Source organism: Macrotis lagotis, chromosome X, assembly GCF_037893015.1.
Source record: "Macrotis lagotis isolate mMagLag1 chromosome X, bilby.v1.9.chrom.fasta, whole genome shotgun sequence".
NCBI classification, from domain to species: domain Eukaryota; kingdom Metazoa; phylum Chordata; class Mammalia; order Peramelemorphia; family Peramelidae; genus Macrotis; species Macrotis lagotis.
The window spans coordinates 634,454,073-634,474,502 of record NC_133666.1 but is presented as its reverse complement, the minus strand read 5'-3'; the positions used below and the strand labels follow the sequence as shown (position 1 = coordinate 634,474,502).

The 20,430-nt window shown below is 38.5% G+C and overlaps 1 protein-coding gene and 1 long non-coding RNA gene across 5 annotated transcripts in view; one reads left to right on the top strand and one right to left on the bottom strand.

The window, feature by feature from the left end:
- Positions 1–11,397, top strand: part of ATCAY (ATCAY kinesin light chain interacting caytaxin) — a 78,522-nt gene extending 67,125 nt beyond the window's left edge. For both annotated transcript variants that reach the window (XM_074204048.1, XM_074204049.1), the window contains exons 12-13: positions 1,064–1,096; positions 3,621–11,397. In XM_074204048.1, the coding sequence (XP_074060149.1) occupies positions 1,064–1,096; positions 3,621–3,630 (43 nt within the window). In that variant the 3' untranslated portion in view covers positions 3,631–11,397. The remainder of the gene's footprint in view (positions 1–1,063; positions 1,097–3,620) is intronic.
- The window catches only part of LOC141500662 (uncharacterized), a 56,640-nt gene continuing 36,865 nt past the window's right edge, over positions 656–20,430 (bottom strand). Inside the window, exons 3-4 of one of the 3 annotated variants that reach the window (XR_012471991.1) lie at positions 19,465–19,631; positions 656–17,265 (exon numbers count right to left, since the gene is read on the bottom strand). This is a non-coding gene — a long non-coding RNA (uncharacterized LOC141500662). Of the gene's footprint in view, positions 19,632–20,430 lie in introns of all 3 variants that reach the window. The other 2 variants (XR_012471990.1, XR_012471989.1) reach the window with 2 other exon arrangements.

Below are 20,430 nucleotides of genomic sequence, written 5' to 3'. Positions count from 1 at the left end.
GCTGACCTAGATTGTTAGTTATTCACCATTAAGGTGTAATGGAAAGAAAGTAGAACTGAGGAAGACAGGATTAAGAACTGCAAGAACATCTTCCCTCCCTCCACAAATTTGGCAAAGGAGTCTTCCTCAGACATGGGTCTAAGCATGTCACTACTCAGCTCAAAAATTTTCAGTGACTCCTGATTGCCCAAAATATAAGCTCCTCAGTTTAGCATTTAAGGTTTTCTATACTCTGCCTTTCACCTGTCTTTTTAGTCCTATTTTATATTACTTTTCTTCATACACATTCCATTCTATCTAAACTGACCTTTCTAGCTCCAGACATTTGCCCAATTGCCTTTCTCATATCTAAAAAGAAACTTGTTGCCTCCCAGAAGTCTTCTCTTCCTTAAGGGTTCAGCTCAGCGCCTGACCCTGGGTAGGATTGCCCCAACCCTTAGTGCTCTTTTTTCCTTATATGATATTATATTTACTTGTTTGTATCTATGGTGAACCCTCTTTCCCACCAGTAAAATGTAATTCCTGGAGGGCAGAAGTTGCATTATTTTCTTCTTTTGTATCCACAACATCTCACATATGATGTGGTCTTAGTTGGGGTTTTATATATACATATATATATATATATATGTATATACATATATATATATATAGCAGTGCTGAGTAACTTTTTGTGGAGTTGGACCCAGAGTTTGTTAGGCATCTCCCACTCTGACCATCTTTCTTCTCATGTGCAAAAGCTTGGAGGAGATCTTGGGTTTGACCAGATGGGTTTAACCAGGCCTTGTGGGATACGGGCTCTGATTAATGTTATTTTGTGTGATAGACAATATGCCTACTTCCAGAAGGACCCTCCCATCTCACTAGTCATGGGGACATTCCTGGTCAGAAGGATGGTCACTAGCTGATGAACTTTATCAACCTCAAGTAAAGGAGAACACAGATGTTGATTAGTGGAGACCTAGAGGGGAGGGCCCACCTGGACATCTCAAATTCTTATTATATTGAAGAAGTGGTGATACACACAATGATACCTTATTGTCAACTTCTGTTGTCTCCTCAACAGGTCTTCAGTGGTCACAGAAGATCAGGAAACAAGGTTTGTAGACAAAATTTGGGGATGAGCTCTTTATTTCAGAAATTCATAGACTGTCAGAACCTCAAGAGACCTTAGAGATGTCAAAAGAGCATAGAAATAGAGCTAGGAGGAACTTTCACACTAGGTAGCTCTGGACCTAAATTCAGAAAGACCTGGGTTCAAATCCAGCCTCAAACAGTAACAATAATATAATAACTAACATATAACTTGAAACTATGGATGAAATTGAGAACATTTAATCCAGAAAAGAGAAGACTTAGTGCTGGAATTAATTAGCTCAAGAAAGAGGTTAGGGTTAGATATATAAATCTAGGAATCATGCATAGAGATGATAGAGACAGAGGAAAGATAGTGTAGAGGGAGAAGAGAAGTTGACCTAGAGCAGAGCCTTGGGAGACAATCACAATTAGTGCAACCTGAATTAAGACCCAGCATAGAAGATTGAGGAATGGTCAGAATGGTCAGGTAAAAGAAGAACCAAGAAAGAAAATGTTAGAAGGGGAGAGTATCCAGGAAGAGAGGGTGATCAACAGTGTGGAAGGAATGCATAGAGGAAATGGGTGAGGATTGAGAAAAAAATCATTAGACAGCAATTTTAAAAACAATAACTTTGTAGAAAGCAGTTTCAATTCAGTGATCAGGTTGGAAGCCAGACTTAAGAAGGTTTAATAATAAGTAAGAAATAACAGCTAGGTGGCACCGGCCTTGGAGTCAGAACAACCTGAGTTCAAATAGGGCCTCAGACATTTAATAATTGCCTAGCTGTGTGGCCTTGGGCAAGTCACTTAACCCCATTGCCTTAAATAAATAAAAATTCTTAAAAAATAATAAGTGAGAGAAAAGAAAGTGGAGGCAATTAGTAAAAGTGACTTTCTGGACATCAGCAGAAAAGCAGAAAGATCTTGAATGATAGTTAATGGGAACAATCAAATCAAACAAGGATTTTTGAAGGGAAGACAAGAATGGGAGCAGAAAAAGAGCCAATAGATGGGAAATTTTGAAGATTTGGGAAAGAAAGAGGATGGTAGTAGGGAGGTGCAATTTGCAAGGGAAGAGAAAAGTAGTTAGGGGATAGGATCTAGAGCACATACTGGTCTTAGCAAGGAGGAATATCACTTCTTCACCAGACAGGGTGAAGGAAAAGATGCTGAAGGAAGATGTCTGATTGATGTAAGATGAGGAGGAGAGAAAAGGAAACCCTTAACCAATGTACTAAAGTTTTCAGTGATATATGTATCTAGGTCTTTAGCTGAGAGAGTTTAGAAGAAGAGTGAAAGTGTGAAAGAGGGCTTAAGGAGAGATGAAAAGTTCTGAAATATCTGCTGTGGTAAGTGGGATAGTAAAGTGAGCAGGGAGGTGTAAAAAGATTGCCTAGAAGCAGTGAGAACCCAGCTGAGATTATGTAATATACATTTGTAGTCAATGTGGTTTCATGATTTTTCCCCAGCTCCATTCAGCAGCATGTGAATAGAAAATTAGACAGTGGATAATGAGAGCAATCCAAAATTAGGATTTGCAAGGTATGATTGGTGATAGGACAAAGGGACAAGGAATTCTCAAGTGTGGAAGATAATGTGGAATTTAATTGACACCAAGAAATCAAGATAGAGAAGGGAAGAAAGAATAACCAGTCCAGGGGTGATGGCTTGAGAAAAAACTGAGGGAGGAAAAATTGCCAATTATAGTGAGAATGAAGAACAGGCACAGAGGTCATATGGCAAAGGAAAAAAATTAAATGATAGAATATTATGATCGAAGAAAGGAGTATTGAAGTTCATAAGTTGGTGATGGTAAAAGCAAAAGTATGACTTTCTATGAATGGCTACAGTAGAATAGGGCAGTAGATCTTGAGAACTAATAGATCAAGGAACTGGGAGGTTAGGTTTGTATATATATATGTATGTTGAAGTCCCCTAGTACAAAAAACAGGAATTTTGGTAAAGAGAAAAATTGTAAGCCAGACAATTTATTAGGGAAAGAAGAAAAGTGTCCTGGGAAGGAGTGTACTGGAGCCAGCTTATACTAGTACTTGAGAGCCAATTGCTAAATTTTCATAAATGTCATTTAAATTTTATACATTATAATTTATATTTTGGAAATTAGTAAGTGCTACAAATCACCACTTGATTTATTGTTTTGTTGATTTCTACACATAAGAAAGCAGTAAGGGAAATATCTAATGATGCAGGTTAAATTTAAAAGAATGTGGTTTGGACATTTTTGTTTGTTTGTTTCTGGAGAGCTGGTGTTAAATGGTTACCAGTACACCAAAGGTCCTGGGGGTTAATAGATAATAGCCACTAGGATATGGTTGGATGATAAATTTGAATTTCAAAGAAGAAGCTACTTAGATAGGAAGAAGAGTCTGAAAGCAGCAAGAAAAAGCAAGTATTACAACTTCCCTACCATGACCAGTGAGTAGAGGGGAAAGAAGGTAGAATGAGTGAGAACACCCTCTTTTATATCTATCATTGTCTTTCTTTTTTCTTTCTAAAATTAATGAAATCTATGTTTCTTCCTCTAGCATGTCATGAATTCAAGCACCCAGACATGGAAGCAAGAAGGAATCCAGTTACCAGTCGCTTCCTGTACACCCTTCCTGGTGTCCACCAGAGCTCATAACCACCTCATTCTGAATGCCATCCTACCAAGGGCACCAATTCCCATCTGTCTTAGACATCTCACATCCTCTACAGCTGCTTGAAAATATTTTATTTTTTTAACAGTTCAGTATTGGCACTTTCTCAAACAGGGTCACCCTCCATCCCCCCCTCCTTTTCCACTCTTCATCCCTCAAAGGGATATAAACAGAAAAGAAAGAAGTGGAGATTGAATGGATCTGTCCTTATCTCCAGTAGCCTTCACCCTGTTCTCCTTATTCTGATTACAGCCCCAAATTAAATGATATGTGAAGGCAGATCAGTATTTCAAATCCTCTCATTAACTTGATCCATGACCATTTCTTTTAAATACCATGTAGCCAGTGACCAAGGCACCAGCTGACACGCTGGTTTTCTTCTCAGTACTTCTCCAAGCACCCACCAGTCTCTGCCATGGACACTCCCCTAACAAGCTTCACACACAAGCTCACCTTGAGTTTCATAGATCTCTCTTCCCAAATGGACATAACCAGACAGACTGAGCTCAGCGTAGTCTTGGAGTCAGGAAGCCCTATGCTGAGTCCTGTCTCTATCACATAATAGCTGTATGACCATGGTCAAGTTACTTAACTTCTCGGTCCTCCCAGGCAGTGAATCCATTTTGAATCAGACCTACCCTGATAACTTCTCCCTACAAGCACCTCCCCAAGAACTGTTACCTGGGGGAAGTGTAGAACTCTGCTCTAAACATAATCGTGGATCGATTACCTGGGTCACCTTCAAAAAGACACTTTGACTCTCTGAGTCCTGGTTTCCTCATCTATGAAATAAGAAAGTTGCACTAAATGATCTAAAGTCCCTTCCAGCCCCAAACAGTCTCATCCTATAGAAAAAAAAAAAAGGAAGAGAGAGAAAGAAAGAAAGAAAGAAAGAAAGAAAGAAAGAAAGAAAGAAAGAGAAAAAGAAAAGAAGGAAGGGAAAGAGAAGGAAAGAAAAGGAAAGAAAAAGAAAAGGAAGGGAGAAAAAGAAAATGAAAGAAGGAAGAATAAAGAATTTTTTTAAAAAAGCCTTGAACTGGTCCCAGAGAAGAGATTTGGGATCAGGATGCTACTTAGACCTCTCCTTTCTGTGGATGCCACTCCAATGGACAATCAATCACAAAGGATACCTCTTCACCATAGAAATAAACTGCCTCTCTTTTAATGTTCTCCTTAGTGAGAAACTCAGCTCTCCCTTACACAAAGAACCTCCTCCTAGGGGGTGGTTGCCTGGAATTCAGCCCTAACACCTTGTGTCTAGTAATACAGAATTTCAAAGTGTAGTGGAAGAAACAGTATACTCATTGTCAGAAACCCTGAGTTCAAGTCTCAGTTCTGCTAGTGACTCTCTTTTTGACCTGTTTCGTTCTCTGTAAAATGAGGGAATTGGATAAGATGACATTCAAAGATTTTTCCTAATCTGTTCTGTGATCCCAGGAATGCAGATGTGACAGAAGGTGACACCATACTATTGAATGTTCATATATACTTGTCCTACAGTTCAGAAGAACTTTCACTTTTCCACCCAAGTACAAGATCCCTGAAGGACTGTCACATGGAAAAAGGGGCCAACTTGTTCTCTTTGACTCCAGGAAGCAGTACTGGACAAAGGAGTGACAGATGTCCATGGGGAAGTGAATTCAACTTAACTGTAAAGGAAAACATTCTAATAATGAGAGCTGTCCACAGTAGCACAGTCTGCCTTATGAGGTCACTAAAGGAAATCAGCAAAAGCTGGTGAGGGGGAGGTAAGACTACTCTCAGGCATCTTTTCCAAAAACCTATGGTTCTAAGAAGCTAAGAAGGAGAAACAGGAGAGGCAGGCAGTACTCTTTAAGCAATGGATGTATGGGATACTTTGTACTCTTTCTGGAGCAGTTCCCATGATCTAAAAGCTCTTGTTCCCATTACAATTCTACTCCAAGGCCACTGAAACCAGGTCATCTGGTTATTCTACAAAGTATAGCAATGCTAAGGAAGTTTTTCTAAACTGGCAACAGCTGGGGAGTTCCTTAAGGGACAAGCAAGACAGAAACCTGCAGAAATTTCATTCCTAGATAAGACTGATAAACTCCATGCATATATGAATATTTGTCTCATTTTTTTCTATAGTCCCACTTGCTCCATTTTCATTGTAAAGGATGTGGGATCCAGAAGGAACCCAAAGGTTTGCTGACCACATCTCTTTATCAGAAGAGAAGTATGAGACTGGAGGGCCTCAGGATTATTGAAAGCATCATGGACTGATTGGGGCCCAAACCCAGGATTTTTTCTAACCACTGTTCTTCTCTGTTCTTCAAGTTCCAGGAATCATAACTGAGGTCTCTAGGTCAGCCTAGCATCTCACACAAGGAGCTATTTCCCTGGGTTGCTGCCAGCTTCCTACAATAGCTCCTCACCTATCCTGCTCCCAAGGAGAGCATACTTTCTAAAAAAGGAGGGAATGAAAGGCTGTGCCATAAATACTCCAACTCTCTTTGTGAGACAAAGGCAGCCCTTGGAAAAATGAAAAAAAAATGATTAAGACATAACCTTTTTACCCAGTTCCTACCCCTACCAAACTCTCAAGATGGGCAATGGCCTTTCCCTCTACATCCAGGTCAGAAATTCTGCCCTGAGGCTGAATCATCACTCAGTGAAAGCAGTCAGCAACTCTGGAAAACACCCAAGCTCATCTAACAATCGAGTGTTGTGCAATGCAACTGAGGGGTCCAAGATCTGAGTAATAGTCCCATCTTTGCTATTGATCTCTGGGTGGGCTTGGGCAAGTCACTTCACCTCTTTAAAATGAGGAGGCCAATCTAAGGATTCTTCGATTGTAAGCTCATGTGAGTTTGAGAGTTTATTCACCTCTCCGAAGACAAAAAAAAAAATTACTCATAGACATAGACTTGCACTGACAAAGCCCAAGTTCCTTAGTCCCTGGAACATTGTGTAGGTTGGAAAGAGAAAGTACTGAATTGAGTTAAATCTTACAGTTTTAAATGTTCTTGACACTATGAATTGCAGTTGCATGGTGTAGTTGGAAAATGTTGAGCTGGAATCTAGTAGACCAAGGTCTAGACTGTTCTAGCACTAACAAGTTGTGTGACTTTGTAACTTTCCCTCTCTGGGTCTCAGTCTCTTCCTCTATAAAATAAAGAGACTGGAGCAGATAACTGCTGAGGGTACAACCCCTCCCCAGCTCTGATAGCCTATTTTTGAGGTTTCTTTCAGGCTTGACATTCCATATTTTTTATGCTAGCATTTCTTTCGGCTCTGACAATCTGTGTTCTAAGGACCTTCCTCCCCCCCCACCAGTCTGACATTCTGTGTTCTAAGGGCCCTCCCAACTCTGACATTTCATGTTCTAAGGGTCCTCTCTGTTCCGACATTGTGTTCTAAGGGTCCTCCCAGCTCTGACATTCTGTGTTCTAAGGACCCTCCTAGTTCTGACATTCTTTGTTCTAAAAGCCCTCCCAGCTCTGACATCCTGTGTTCTAAGGACCCTCCTAGTTCTGACATTTCATTTTCTTAGGGCCCCCTAGCTCTGACACTTGATGTTCTAAGGGCCCTCCCAGATCAGATATTCTTTCTTTGTTCTAAAGTTTCTCCAAGCTCTGAAATTCTGATCATTCTCCAGCTCTGTCTCTTATTCTCATTTAAGTTCATCCTCAAGAAATCACAGTTGTCTCTGAGAGAATAAGTCCCAGAATAACTATCAAACAAAATAGTAGATTTTGTCCAAACCAAGATGCTCTCTTTTTTATGCCAGCTCTCTACTCATACTGGAATGAAACAGGTTAAACAGTTACCATTTCCAAATCTCCCCTAAGCAGGTTTTCTTCATTAAGTTTCAAAAAATGAGATAGAACATTTGTTAAGATTCTTTCACTCATTTGGGGTGGCTAGATGGCGCAGTGGATAAAGCACCGGCCTTGGAGTCAAGCGTACCTGGGTTCAAATCTGGTCTCAGACACTTAATTACCTAGCTGTGTGGCCTTGGGCAAGCCACTTAACCCCATTTGCCTTGCAAAAACCTAAAAAAAAAAAAGATTCTTTCACTCATGTCCCTAGAAAAATATATAGCTGTGCTAAGTGACTCTGTCCAACCTTGTGGTCACATGCTACCATACCCTAAGAAGAAATGCAGATGATTTCAGATTGAGGGAATAGTGTGATAGATGGGTTCTGGTCTTGGAGTCCAGGAAAACTAGACTTCAAATTCCACTTCAGACCCTCACTAGCTATGTATCCTAGACATGTCATTTGATCTCTCCATACCTCAGTTTCCTCATCTATAAGATGAGTTATGTTGAGCTCAATGACTTTTAAGGTCCCCTCCATCACTAACTATGACTCTAAGATCTAAGGTCTGTAAGCAAATATCTTTGAAACAAGGAGGTCTCTACAAGGCCTGTGCCAGTGAAAAATTTTAAGTTTAACTATTTTAACCAATTTCATAAAAATGGAAACTGGTGGATTTTGAGACATTTCAGAAACAAAAGCCAGTATCCCTCTGATGCCTTACCTTGCTAGTGACCTTGGGCTCTCAGAGGTAGGGCCCCAAGAACCCAAGACCTGGTGAGTGCTGCCAGAAAAGACTTTAAGTGTTTGACCTGGATGGTCAGTTGTTCAGCCTCTCAGATTTGACAAGAAAAAAGTATTTGGGAAACTTTAATGTGGAATAGTGATCCCCAGTTCAGAAGCAGGAATCTTTTGCAGGCTCTCTCCTAAGGATGTAAACTTGGGCTCAGAGACACTATCAAAAGGCCAGCCACCAGGGGACAGTTTGGTCATAGAAACTTCTAAAAGCCTCCTGCTATGAGAAATGGGAGCTAAATTTACCTTCACATTAGAAAAGCATCTACCCTAATGAAATCTCAAATCTCTGCAATATTTGTATCTAAGGGAAGAATCTGCCAGGTCATGGGAGATGCCTACACTTCATAGGTTCGTGGAACTTAGAACTGACTGTGCAGTTAGAACATAGCCACAAAACTTCCAGATTGAAAGGATTAGGGGGTTTCTAACCAAACTCCCTCTTTTTTATAGTTAAGGAAACTAACCCCAGTGACAGTGAATGAGCTGCCCAACATCTTACAGGTAAACAAATGTCAGCAGCACTCCAAATCTGGAGCTCTTATCAGTAGACCACACTGCTCTTCAGTGACTGAAGAAATAGAGTTTAGAGTCTCTGTATCTGTAATTCAGACTAATTTATGATAATATATAGATTGTACTATTTGACAGAATCAACTCAACTAGTTCCCTTCTTGTGATGTTCTGAATTCTTTATCCTAAGGAAACTTTTAGCTCAACTATTCTCTGTTCTTCTAAGAAGCTGTCAGATTTGACACCATTTGTTCTAAGATTCCCCCAAGTTCTGACATTCTGTGTTCTAAGACCCCTCCGAGTCCTAACTTTCTATATTTGTTCTCTCTCCCAGTTCTGACATTCCCTGTTCTAAGACCTTTCACAGTTATGACATCCTACTTTCTAGTCCTAAGATCCCTTAAAACTCTGACATATATTCTAAGATCTTTTCCAGCTGTGACGTCCTGTGTTCTAATAGTCCTCCCAGCTCTAGCATCCTGTCTTCTAATAATTCTCCCAGTTCTAGCATTCTGTGCTCTTACAAAAATAGCATTCTCTATTCCAAAGTCTCTCCCAGTTCTGACATTGCCTTTTATAAGGCCTTTTACAGCTATGGCATTCTACATTCTAGGTCCCAAGATCCCTTCTAACATTTCCCTGTTCTAACATTTCATTTTCTACAATCCTTTCCAGCTCTAACACTCTGTGTTCTAAGGGCTCTCTCAGCTCTGAACAACTATTACCGTGTTGCTGGCAGACAGGGTCCATAATATAATATAACTTCATCAAACTAGATAGTTTTTAACAGGGTATATATTTCTTCTTTTGAGGAAAGGTTTCACAGTACCATGGACATTCAGAATTATTCCATATAGATAGAAAGCTACCAGCCTCAGCTGGCTCTTTGGATTGGGAGATAACCAGTGATAGCATCCTATCCCAAAATGCTGCCCCTTCTTATTGATAGGTCAATGCATGGAATTTCAATGTCAGTTGAATAATGTATATACTGTTTATTGGAAAGTCTAAATGTGTAAGGGAAGGCTTAAGCCTATATTTTTAAATGTGTCCTTATATAACAGTTTTCATTTTTCTATTACTTCAATGTTTACAAGCACTTTTTGCCTCTACAACCATACGAGGTAAGAGTTGCCAGGTTCATTAACCCCAGTGTTGTGAAGGTCAAAAATATGATGATTTTTCCAAGCATTTACAGATGGTAAGTGGTCTAACAAGGTTTCTAATCCAAGTTTTGTGAATTCTGACTTTCCAGTAGATGAAGCAATGTCAGAATTAATGAAACAGAGCAAAGCTTTTCCATCAACCTTCAATGTGACCCTTGCCAATTCACTTCCTTTCTCTGGTCTCAGTTTCTTCATCTATACAATGGGGAAATCAGACTGGGTGGCCTTTAACGTTTCTTTCAACTCTAAATTCATGAGCCTATGATTCTTTTCACAATAACTCACAATGCTAAAACCCTTTAAGGTTAACAAAGAATTTTCTTCACACACCAAAAAAGTGAGATGGACTGACAGTTCTCATCCCCAATTAACATACAAGAGAAAACAGAACCCTGGAGAGGTAAATGACATTTTAAACAATCTCTGGATTTTTATATAGCCATGATCCATCCAAGATAGTCCAGGATTCCATATCTGACCAGTCTTGAGGAATTGGTTGAAGCAGAGGTCAGAGCTGTCCTTCATTTCAGGGACCTCAAGTATGGAGTGGATCTTAAATATCCTTAAATTTCACCTTAACAGCAAATTAAAATGTACAAATACTTTATAATATTCACTCAGATTTCTTAAGTCTATCTGCTCTACAAAGCACTTTCCTCACAATTGTCTGCTTTAAAAAATTAGAAAATTGCGGATGAGAGGGCTTTAGCAACCCAGTTAAGTGTATATACTTTAGAAATTCCACACTTGATCAGATTAGTGACCCACTGTTGAAGTATCTAGGATCTATTCTATTTTTTAGATTAAAAGTAAAAGACACAAGGTAACATAAGGTAATTGTTCTCAAAGAAGACCAAAATGATATCATTATATTAGAGTCAAGTTACAGTGTGTCTGACTGGTTGATTAGACTAATATAAGCTTGGAAGGCTCTCCCACAGAAGGTTGGGTACAAATAGTCTATGTGAATATTTGGGGTGGATTCTCAAAATTGCACATCTTGCCATATCATCTGAGGTGATAGGCTTGGGATCATAGGGTCAAAAGAGTAGAAAGAAAGTTAGAAATCATTTAGTCCAACTTCCCTCATTTTATAGATACAAAAATTTATCCAGATAGAAGTGTCAGGAGTATGAGTGAGGATAAGGAAAATTAAAAAGGAATAAAATATCTTACCACTTCTCCCTTCCCCCAACTTCCCTCACCTTAACCTAGTTTTTCATTTCCTTGACCTCTTGTTGTACATCCCTCCTTATGTCTCCTTCTGTAGAAGTTAAAAGTCTTAATAAATATTTGCTGAACATTTTACGCAATGCTCCTAAAGGTTATAGGGCAGGGGGTGACTTGGCTCGTGCATTTACTAGGTTGAACCCTTCCTCCCCATACCCAAAATAAACAGTTCATCAGGCCTATGGGGAAGCCTAACTATTTTTTGAACACACATTCACAAACCAGGTACAAAACTCTACCTGGTAAGAGCAGACTTAAAAGAGAGACCCAACACCTAGGAAGAAAGTTTAGGAATCAACCTCACAAACTCAAACCTGTGAGATCAGCATCAAACTTCTCTCCTCACATCTCTTTGAGCCTCAACCCAAGGTCTATCTAGAAATGAGTGGTAAAGAAGACCACTACCATAACTCCAAACAGGAGATAGAATATGATAAAAGGCTCAGCAGGGAATTAACCCCTTACCCCAAATACCACAGCTATCCCAGTCCTCTTCTAAACAGGGGACTCATCCTTTGTTTAAGACCCAAGGGCTTAAATCATAGAGGCAGCTGGTGATGAAGTAGAGAGAGTGCTGGGCCTAAAGTCAGGAAGACCTAAGTTCAAATCCAACCTCAGATACTTACTGCTTACCAGTGACCCTGGACAAGTCACTTAACCCCTATTTGGCTCAGTTTTCTCAACTGAGGAAATGGCATATCACCTTCCTCCCATGGTGGTTGTGAGGATCAGGACATATATTTGCCCAGGCATACTTATGATGCTTGGCAAATATAGGAGATGTTTAGTAAGTACATATTCCTTACCCCTTACCCCTACCCCATCTCAATCTTAGCCCAGTTTCCAGGTCTGAAATAAGATTTGTTTGAAATAGAACACTGCATCGCTCAAGGAACTGGAATTCAAGTAAGAAAGGCGAGTTGAGCACAAACACTGGGTGGAAATGAAACTAAGAAATGTAGCTACAGAAATCACAAATGAGAATGAAAAAAGTTTGATTAAAAAAAAGGAAAATGACACCAAGGAAAATATAGTACAGTAAAGAAACAGTATGGTTGGGGTGGCTAGGTGTCACAGTGGATAGAGCACTGGCCCTGGAGTCAGGAGTACCTGAGTTCAAATCCGGCCTCAGACACTTAATAATTACCTAGCTGTGTGGCCTTGGGCAAGCCACTTAACCCCACTGCCTTGCAAAAATCTAAAAATAAAACAGTATAATATAATGAGGGCAACGGAGAACACTAGGATTGATGTCAGAAAACCTGCTCTGCTATCTACTTTATGGTTAAATTGCAAAAGCCCCTTCCCTCTGTCCCTCAGTTTCTTCATCTGTAAAATAAAGGAGTAGGACTTGATGATCTCTAAAGTCCTAAAAGTTATGATCCTAAAGTATAGCAGGACTGTAACTGAAACCTTTCACTGAATTGTCTTCAAAAAGTTGAAATATTTCAATGGAGAAATATGGATAGACTATACAAATGAAAGGGAAATGAATGAATGAAAAAGCATTTATTGAGTACTTACTATAAGCCAAGTGCTACACTAAGTGATAGGAATATAAATATAAAGCATTCCCTGCCCTCAAGATCCTTACATTTTAATAAGGAAAGGCAGCACAATTAGAGGTGAGTAGTGACCAAGGAGAGCTATTTTGGGAAATCAGAAATGATAAGTGAAGTCATAGCGCAATTGACTGACATGATATTTCCAGAAATAGAAGTGTTCATTTAAAAATTTCCCATAAAAATAAAAACTTCCAAATAGCTAGAGTTAGAGGAAGAAGGTATGACAGAGGGGCAGCTAGGTGGTTCAGTGAATAGAGCACCGACCCTGGAATTAGGAGGACCCAAGTTCAAATGTGATCTCAGACATTTAATAATTACCTAGCTGCATTATCTTGGGCAAGTCATTTAACCCCATTGCTTGCCAAAAAAGAAGGAGGAGGAGGAGGAGGAGGAAGAAAAGAAGGAGGAGGAGGAGGAGGAAGAAGAAGAAAAGAAGGAGGAGGATGAAAAAGGAGGAGGAAGAAGGAGGAGGAAGAAGAAGGAGGAAGAAGGAGGAGGAGGAGGAGGTATGGTGGTGGGGAGGTGCAAAGAGGGGGTAGTAGATGTGATCTGGAGTACATTGTGAAGATGGAAGGAGAAGAGTCTGATGGATCTGACTTCAGCTAAATGTGATGAGCTCTCATCTGTCAGGTACACAGGCTTCAGGCTCAGGATTGAAATTTTCTTGAAGCTAAAGTTTCATGACATGAAGATGGCCAAAGAAGTTTGTTTGGGTCATCCTAGAAATGGAGAACTCTCATCCGTCAGGATCAGCGTGCACAGAAGAAATTCAGAAAATAAGAGTGGAGAAAAAAGACCAAGTATCTGGTGGGTAGGGTCAGGAGGGAAGACCTCAGAATTGCCGATTTCCTAGAACACACTCCAAAAAGGATAAGAAACATCACCATTTTTGAGGAAATAAGATATTCTAATAGACCTAGAATTTTATTGGTATAGTCATTCCCTTCACTAGTGCAGACTTCTCCATGTTTTCTCATCCGATTCCATTCTCCTTTTTTTCATCTCTTTCCATTAATCATAACAGGATTGTAGTTTAATAGGTTTGACCTGAGCCACAGAAACCTGGGTTGTCCCATGTTTCAGGGATATATTTAGATAGATATGATCTGATCTGGAATCTGGCGCACCCTGTCTTCAGGGATACTGTGATTTCTACCTTTGGGCAGAGCAGGAGGATTGGGCACTCACTCTTCTACTCTCCTATTTCTAAGAGAGATCTTGGTGTAAGATTATAACTCTACTTCATGTCAAATTTTTGCAGAACAGGAGCAGTATGCTCTTTCCAAAGTTTAGGATAAAGTCAGTTCCTTTGGGGAAGGGTAGGTAACAGATTATACTTGGCCAGATTAACGCCTTTTCAACAAATGCTTATTACATAAAAGATAATCACAGATAGCAAGCAAATATATTCAAGCAAGTTGTAAAATAGAAAAAGGAGGATATAGGTTAGGATAGAATACACATGAGAAACCAGACTCTTTAACTCAAAAGCAAAATCAAATCTCTGTTCAACCAGGGCAGGAACTATCTCCCTGGAACAGTCTGCTCTTAGGAGTCTCTGTGGAAGCAAATGTTTGGAATCAAGGATCATGTTGAGGGATGCAGCTTTTCATACATGCCTATAGGCCCAAAGATTCCTATTAGCCATTCAAAAGTGCTTCTCTGATTTCCTCCCTCTGAAGTTTTTCTCTCTTATAGGCATCTGCCATATTATAGACCTCTGTCTTTCAACCAGTCAGGAGTCAAATCTCCATAGACATAGGCAGTGTCATAGGTCTGACCTTCAGGGAACCAATTAATCACTTGGGCATAGTTATCACAATAGGATCACAAACTTAGAGATGGATGGAACCTCAGAGGCATCTAATCCAAATCTTTCATTCTACAGATAAGAAACTGGAGTCCAGCAAGGTTAAGGGACTTTTCTAGAATTTCACAGGAAATAAATAGAAGAGGCAGGATTCAAACCTAGGCTCTGAGATTCAAAATGCTAAGACTCTAGCAGCTAGAGCATCCACCCAAGATGCTAGCCTTTCCCTGCTTTTTACATTTGGGAGGCATCAGCAAAGCATTCAATCTGAATTGAATGTAATGCTCACATATTTAGGTTATATATTAGTTTGCAGGATTAGATCAAGGAAATATTTACATCTTCATATACTGAAATTGGTAGAAAAAGTAATAATCTGAGAAGATTCCAGCAGTCAGCTACAATTTATTATAACAAATAAAAATGTTACAAACTTGAATAAATTGTTAAGTCCAGCTAGATTTCAGAAAAAGGGGATAGAAGTAAGAGAGGAAATAAAAGAGATAGGGGAAAAGATATGGGAAGAATGAGAGAGAGGCAAAGAAAGAGAGAGAGGAAAGGGGGTAGAGAAAGGAAGTATAAGAGAGAGAGAGAGAAAGAGAAGGGAGAGGAGAAGGGAGATTAATGGGAAAAAGTGGGAAATACCTATTTTTCTTTTTTGGTTTTTTTTTTTGGCAAAGCACTTGGGTTAAGTGACTTGCCAAGGTCACATACCTAGGTAATTATTAAGTGTCTGAGATAGAATTTGAACTCAGGTCCTCCTGACTCAAGGGCCAATGCTCTATCCACTGCCCCAAAATGTATTTTTCAAAAACTCACTGGAAGACTCACAAAAATCATGTTCTTCAGCACACAAGAAGTCCTAGATAAATTTGGAAAGCTAGAAATCTTACACAGTATGATGTAGACTTCTGAAATCAAAATAGAAATACTTCATTCATTGGACCCACAACCTCATTAGGATGGCTTAGTGCCTCCACCAGGATAGATCACGTCCATCTGTGTCGTTTTCTGTTTTTTTTGTGTGCAATTTTGTGCAAGTTTTTTGTGCAATTCTTGTCCATAACCTTCACCATAAGGTCTTCCATCTGCTCTGTGTGGCACCCCTTCTCTCCACCTGGAGCAGCTACCCTCTGGCTGATCTCCAGATTCCATATCTTCCCTCTCTCCCTCCGTTGATCCATCCAGCTTTGGAACTTGGCTGCCCTGGTTGATGAGTGAGTCCAAACTCACCTAGCCCACTCTACCTAAACTGGTCCCAGTCTCTGTGGTACATAATATCCAGTCATCCATCCAGCATCCTGTCACCACCCTGCCACAGTATATATATATATATGTATGTATCCTCTCACCTCTTACTCTGTATCTCTTAAAGCCAGTATTAAATTAATATTATGGAGGCAACTAGGAGGCATAGTGGATAGAGCACCAGTCCTGGAGTCAAGAGGATCTGAGTTCAAATTCAGCCTCAGATACTTGATACTTACTAGCTTATGACCTTGGGCAAACCCATTGCCTCACCCACCCTAAAAGAAATTAATATTACCATTGCTTCTGGAAAGGATATATCAGTTCATTGTCCTATGGCTACCTTGTGACTCCCCAGATCAAATATCCCTTCCCTGGACCACCATTCTCTATATATCATCTCCCCCATTAGGGCATAGGCTCCTTGATGACTAGGAATTTTTCACTTTTATATTTGTTTTCCCCATTGTGTAAATAATAGGTGCTAAATAAATGCTTTTACATTTATTCACTTACCCCCCCAAATCCTCCAGAGAGGACTTAACCAACGAACTCAGGTATTTTCTCTGGGTTTTGTTTGGATTTTTTTTGTATTTTTGTGGCCATCCATACAGCACTCAAACTGTTCACCTTTTTCTTCACTCTCCTTGCATAACCAGCCCAGCTCCTTTTCGTCTCATCCATGACTGATACCATCTCTCCTTCACAAGTCATCAGTAATAGACCACAAACAGCTTGCACTCATTTATCTTTTTTTTAATGTTTTATTGGTGTTCTTTTCTTACACAATTATCACCAATGACCTCATCTTGGACTCTAATAGAATCCTTCTTTGGTCAGTCAATCAAAACAAATCAATACATTGGCCGTATCTGAAAATAAAAGCCTCATACTACACATAGAGCCAACAACTCTGTGCTGAGAGGCAGGAAGCATGAACCCAGCAGCAACCATCCTCCAGGGTCTCAACTGGGCCTTCCATTGAGCAGAAGTCTGGCGTTTTCCTGTGATGATTCTCTTTACGTTATTGTGGTCACAGGGATCTACTCCACATCAGTTTACACAAATTCAGCCAAGTCTCTCTGAATGTCTGCAGACTTCCATTTATCATGATTTGATAATATCCTATTGTTCACATATCATAGGGGGCAACTAGGTAGTCATCAAGCCTGGAATCAGGAAGGCTTACCTCCCTGAGTTTAAATCTGGCCTCAAACACTAACTGTGTGACCCAAGGCAAGTCACTTAAACTTGTTTGCCTGTATAATGAGTAGGAGGAGGAAATGATCCATTCCAGTATTTTTGCCCCCCCAAAAAACCCAAAAGGGGTAATGAAGAGTCAGACACAATTGAAAAGTCCTTCCATTGCCATTAGGTCAGCTGATCTTGTGGTTCATCTGCAATTGTCTGTGATTCCACTAGAAAGAAACAATAATAATATGAACAAAAGGCATTGGCTTGCATGGGAATTGCCAAACAATTTACTCAACAAGAAAAGAACTCATGAACAAATTGAAAAAATAATAAAAAAAATTACTTAAATAATACCATGACACATATACCAAATCAATACTTAGTGGCAAAGTTATGGTTCTAAATGACTTGATCAATAAATTTTTAAAAGAGAAATTAAACTAATTGAATTCACATTTAAGGAAATTAGAAAAACTACAAACTAATAAACCAAAGGAAAACAGAAAGAAGAAATTTTTACTATAAGGGGAGAAATTAATTAAAATAGACATTAGCATTAGGCCACTCCCTTGTCAGCATTACTCCCCAATCCAGTTCCCTGGCAATATTGGGGTAGTCATCTCTTTAGGCCTACAGTTCAAGAGCTCCCACTGATAACTGGTCTAGAACAGAAAATTCAAAGCAAGCACACTTAATTAAACTGATTAAGAAGCAATAATATGAAATTGAATCAGATATTAAATTCTCCCTTCATTTATTCTTAAGTGGTTGCTATCTATCCTACCTATTATTCTACATCATCCCTAGAGCAAGAAGAACTTTAAAGACTATTCCAACCTTCACATTTTATAGATGAGGAAACTGAGGCTCAAGGAGTTTAAGTGATTTGCTCATGACTTATAGATTGTAGTGCCAGAAGTAAAATATGAACCTAAATCTTCCTTAGTCTAGGCCTAGTACTCTATCTTCTATCATCATTCAGTGGTGCTGTTCTCATTCCACAAGGAATCCCTTGGACTCCTCAAAACAGAAGGAAAGTGGTATATTTGCTATTCATTTATAAGCTGATCAGATCTCACTTCCTAACCTGTTCCCAGCTCAGTATTTCACTTTCTCTCCAAACCCTAGTTTCTTCCATTTTGGTTCCATCTTTAGTTGCAGAACCCCTGGTCATCAGTTAGTCACATCTGACCCTGGCCTGGTCTGAGGTCTCAACACCCAGCAAGTTTTCTATTGTCTTATTCAAGTTGGATATGTCAAAATTTGCTCAGTGAACATAAAAGGCTTCTGAGGAAACGCAACTACCAAAAGTAAGCATGTTATCTATTTTCTAGAAGCAATCAAAGTAAACAATTCAACCAAGTTTGGGGGGTGTTTAACACCAAAAATTTAAAAATGATTAACATTTAATCCAAAAAAGGAGAAAAAACCCTGAAATTACCAAAAATAAAAGAGAAAGGCAATATAATGCAAGCATAATAAAGTAAAACAAAAGAAACCCAGAAACTATATGTACAAAGTTAGAAAAAATTTATGCAAATAAAATCAGATTTAAATAATTGGAGAAATGGCAATTGTTCATGGATAGGTAGAGTCAATATAATAAAAATGACAATTTTAGCTAAATTAATTTACATATTTAACACCATTATGATTAAATAACTTTTTAGTTATTTAATTTAGTTATTTATTTTATTCAGTTATTTAATTTAGTTATTTAATTAAAAATAATAACAAAATTCATTTAGAAGAACAAAAGATCATGAATATCAAAAGAACATATACTTTTTAAAACTCAATTTAATTTTATTTTATTTTTATGGAGATCTGAATTCTCTTTCTTCCACCCTTTCTTACTCCTCCCATCACTGAAAAAAAAAAAAGCCAAGAAAACCTATTTTATAAACATGTAATGTCAAACAAGGCAAATTCACACTGTGACCATGTCCAAATATATGTATAATATGTATGTATACATACATATATATATATATATATATATGCTTTTTTTAGGGGGTTTTTTTTTGCAAGGCAATGGGGTTAAGTGGCTTGCCCAAGGTCACACAGCTATGTAATTATTAAGTGTCTGAGGCCTAATTTGAACTCAGGTACTGCTGACTCCAGGACAGGTGCTCTATCCACTGCGCCACCTAGCCGCCCCTATATATGTTTTTAATCTCTCAGAAATATTTTAAAAACTTGGGCTATCCATCTGTCTTCTCTATTTCTTATATTCTCCACAGAGAACTAGTGGAAAACATAAAAAATACTAAATGCCATAAAAATAGCAAACAAAATATATTAATAGCCAAAAAATTCAAAAATAGCATAATTACAGTCAAATTAGATTCATCCTAAGAATTCTGAGAGTTTCCTATTCATCATTTAGTATAATAAAATAGACTTTCATCATAATCACATACCACATACCAGCCATTCCCCTACTGATGGACATCCCCTCAATTTCCAGTTCTTCATCATCAGAAAAGAGCTGCTATAAATATCCTTATACACATAGGTCCTTTTCCTTGTTGTTTTTCATCTCTTCTGGAATGTAGTGGCATTGCTAGGTCAAAAGGTAGGCATTTTCCTAAGAATTCAATGATGATGCAATATTAGGAAAAGTATGAAAATAATATAACAACAATAAAATTATTAATATAAAATTATATAAATAGTTACAAAATATAATATAGCATTCCTTCTGATTTCTAAAAATGCTCTTAAAATAGAGTATGAGAATACAATTTTTTTAAATAAGATAATTATCTATTGAAACTAAGAGAAAATATTACAAGGAGGAAACATTAGAAGTATTCTCATGAAAAAAAAAGATAAATAGTATAATTTTCCACTTTTAATACTTTAACTTTTGTTCCCTTGACTCAATAGGCACATTACCTTATTGAGATAGATATTAACTCCACCTGTGCACATCATAGACTATCCACAATTTTTTTTATCTCCTATAATTCTTGTCCCTGACTTTCCAAAGATCATTCATGAATGATCTAGCCAACACATCAAAATCTTTACTCTAGTTCTTTTAATATTCTTATTACCAGTATAATTATTATTACACTGAACCACTACACCATAGACATAGACAGACAGCAGCTATTTGTCATTTGTTCTGTATGACCCCTCAGTATGCCACTTTTTTCAGTTATAAAAAAAAATCTTTTTTGGGGGGGGGTTGCAAGACAATGAGGTTAAGTGACTTGCCCAAGGTCACACAGCTAGGTAATTATTAAGAGGTGGGATTTGAATTCAGGTCCTCCTGACTCAGGGCTAATGCTCTATTCACTATACCACATAGCTACCTGTAGTTATACAAATCTTTAATGTTTTTTAAATTAATTCTACCAAGCAAATCATCCTCAATAATA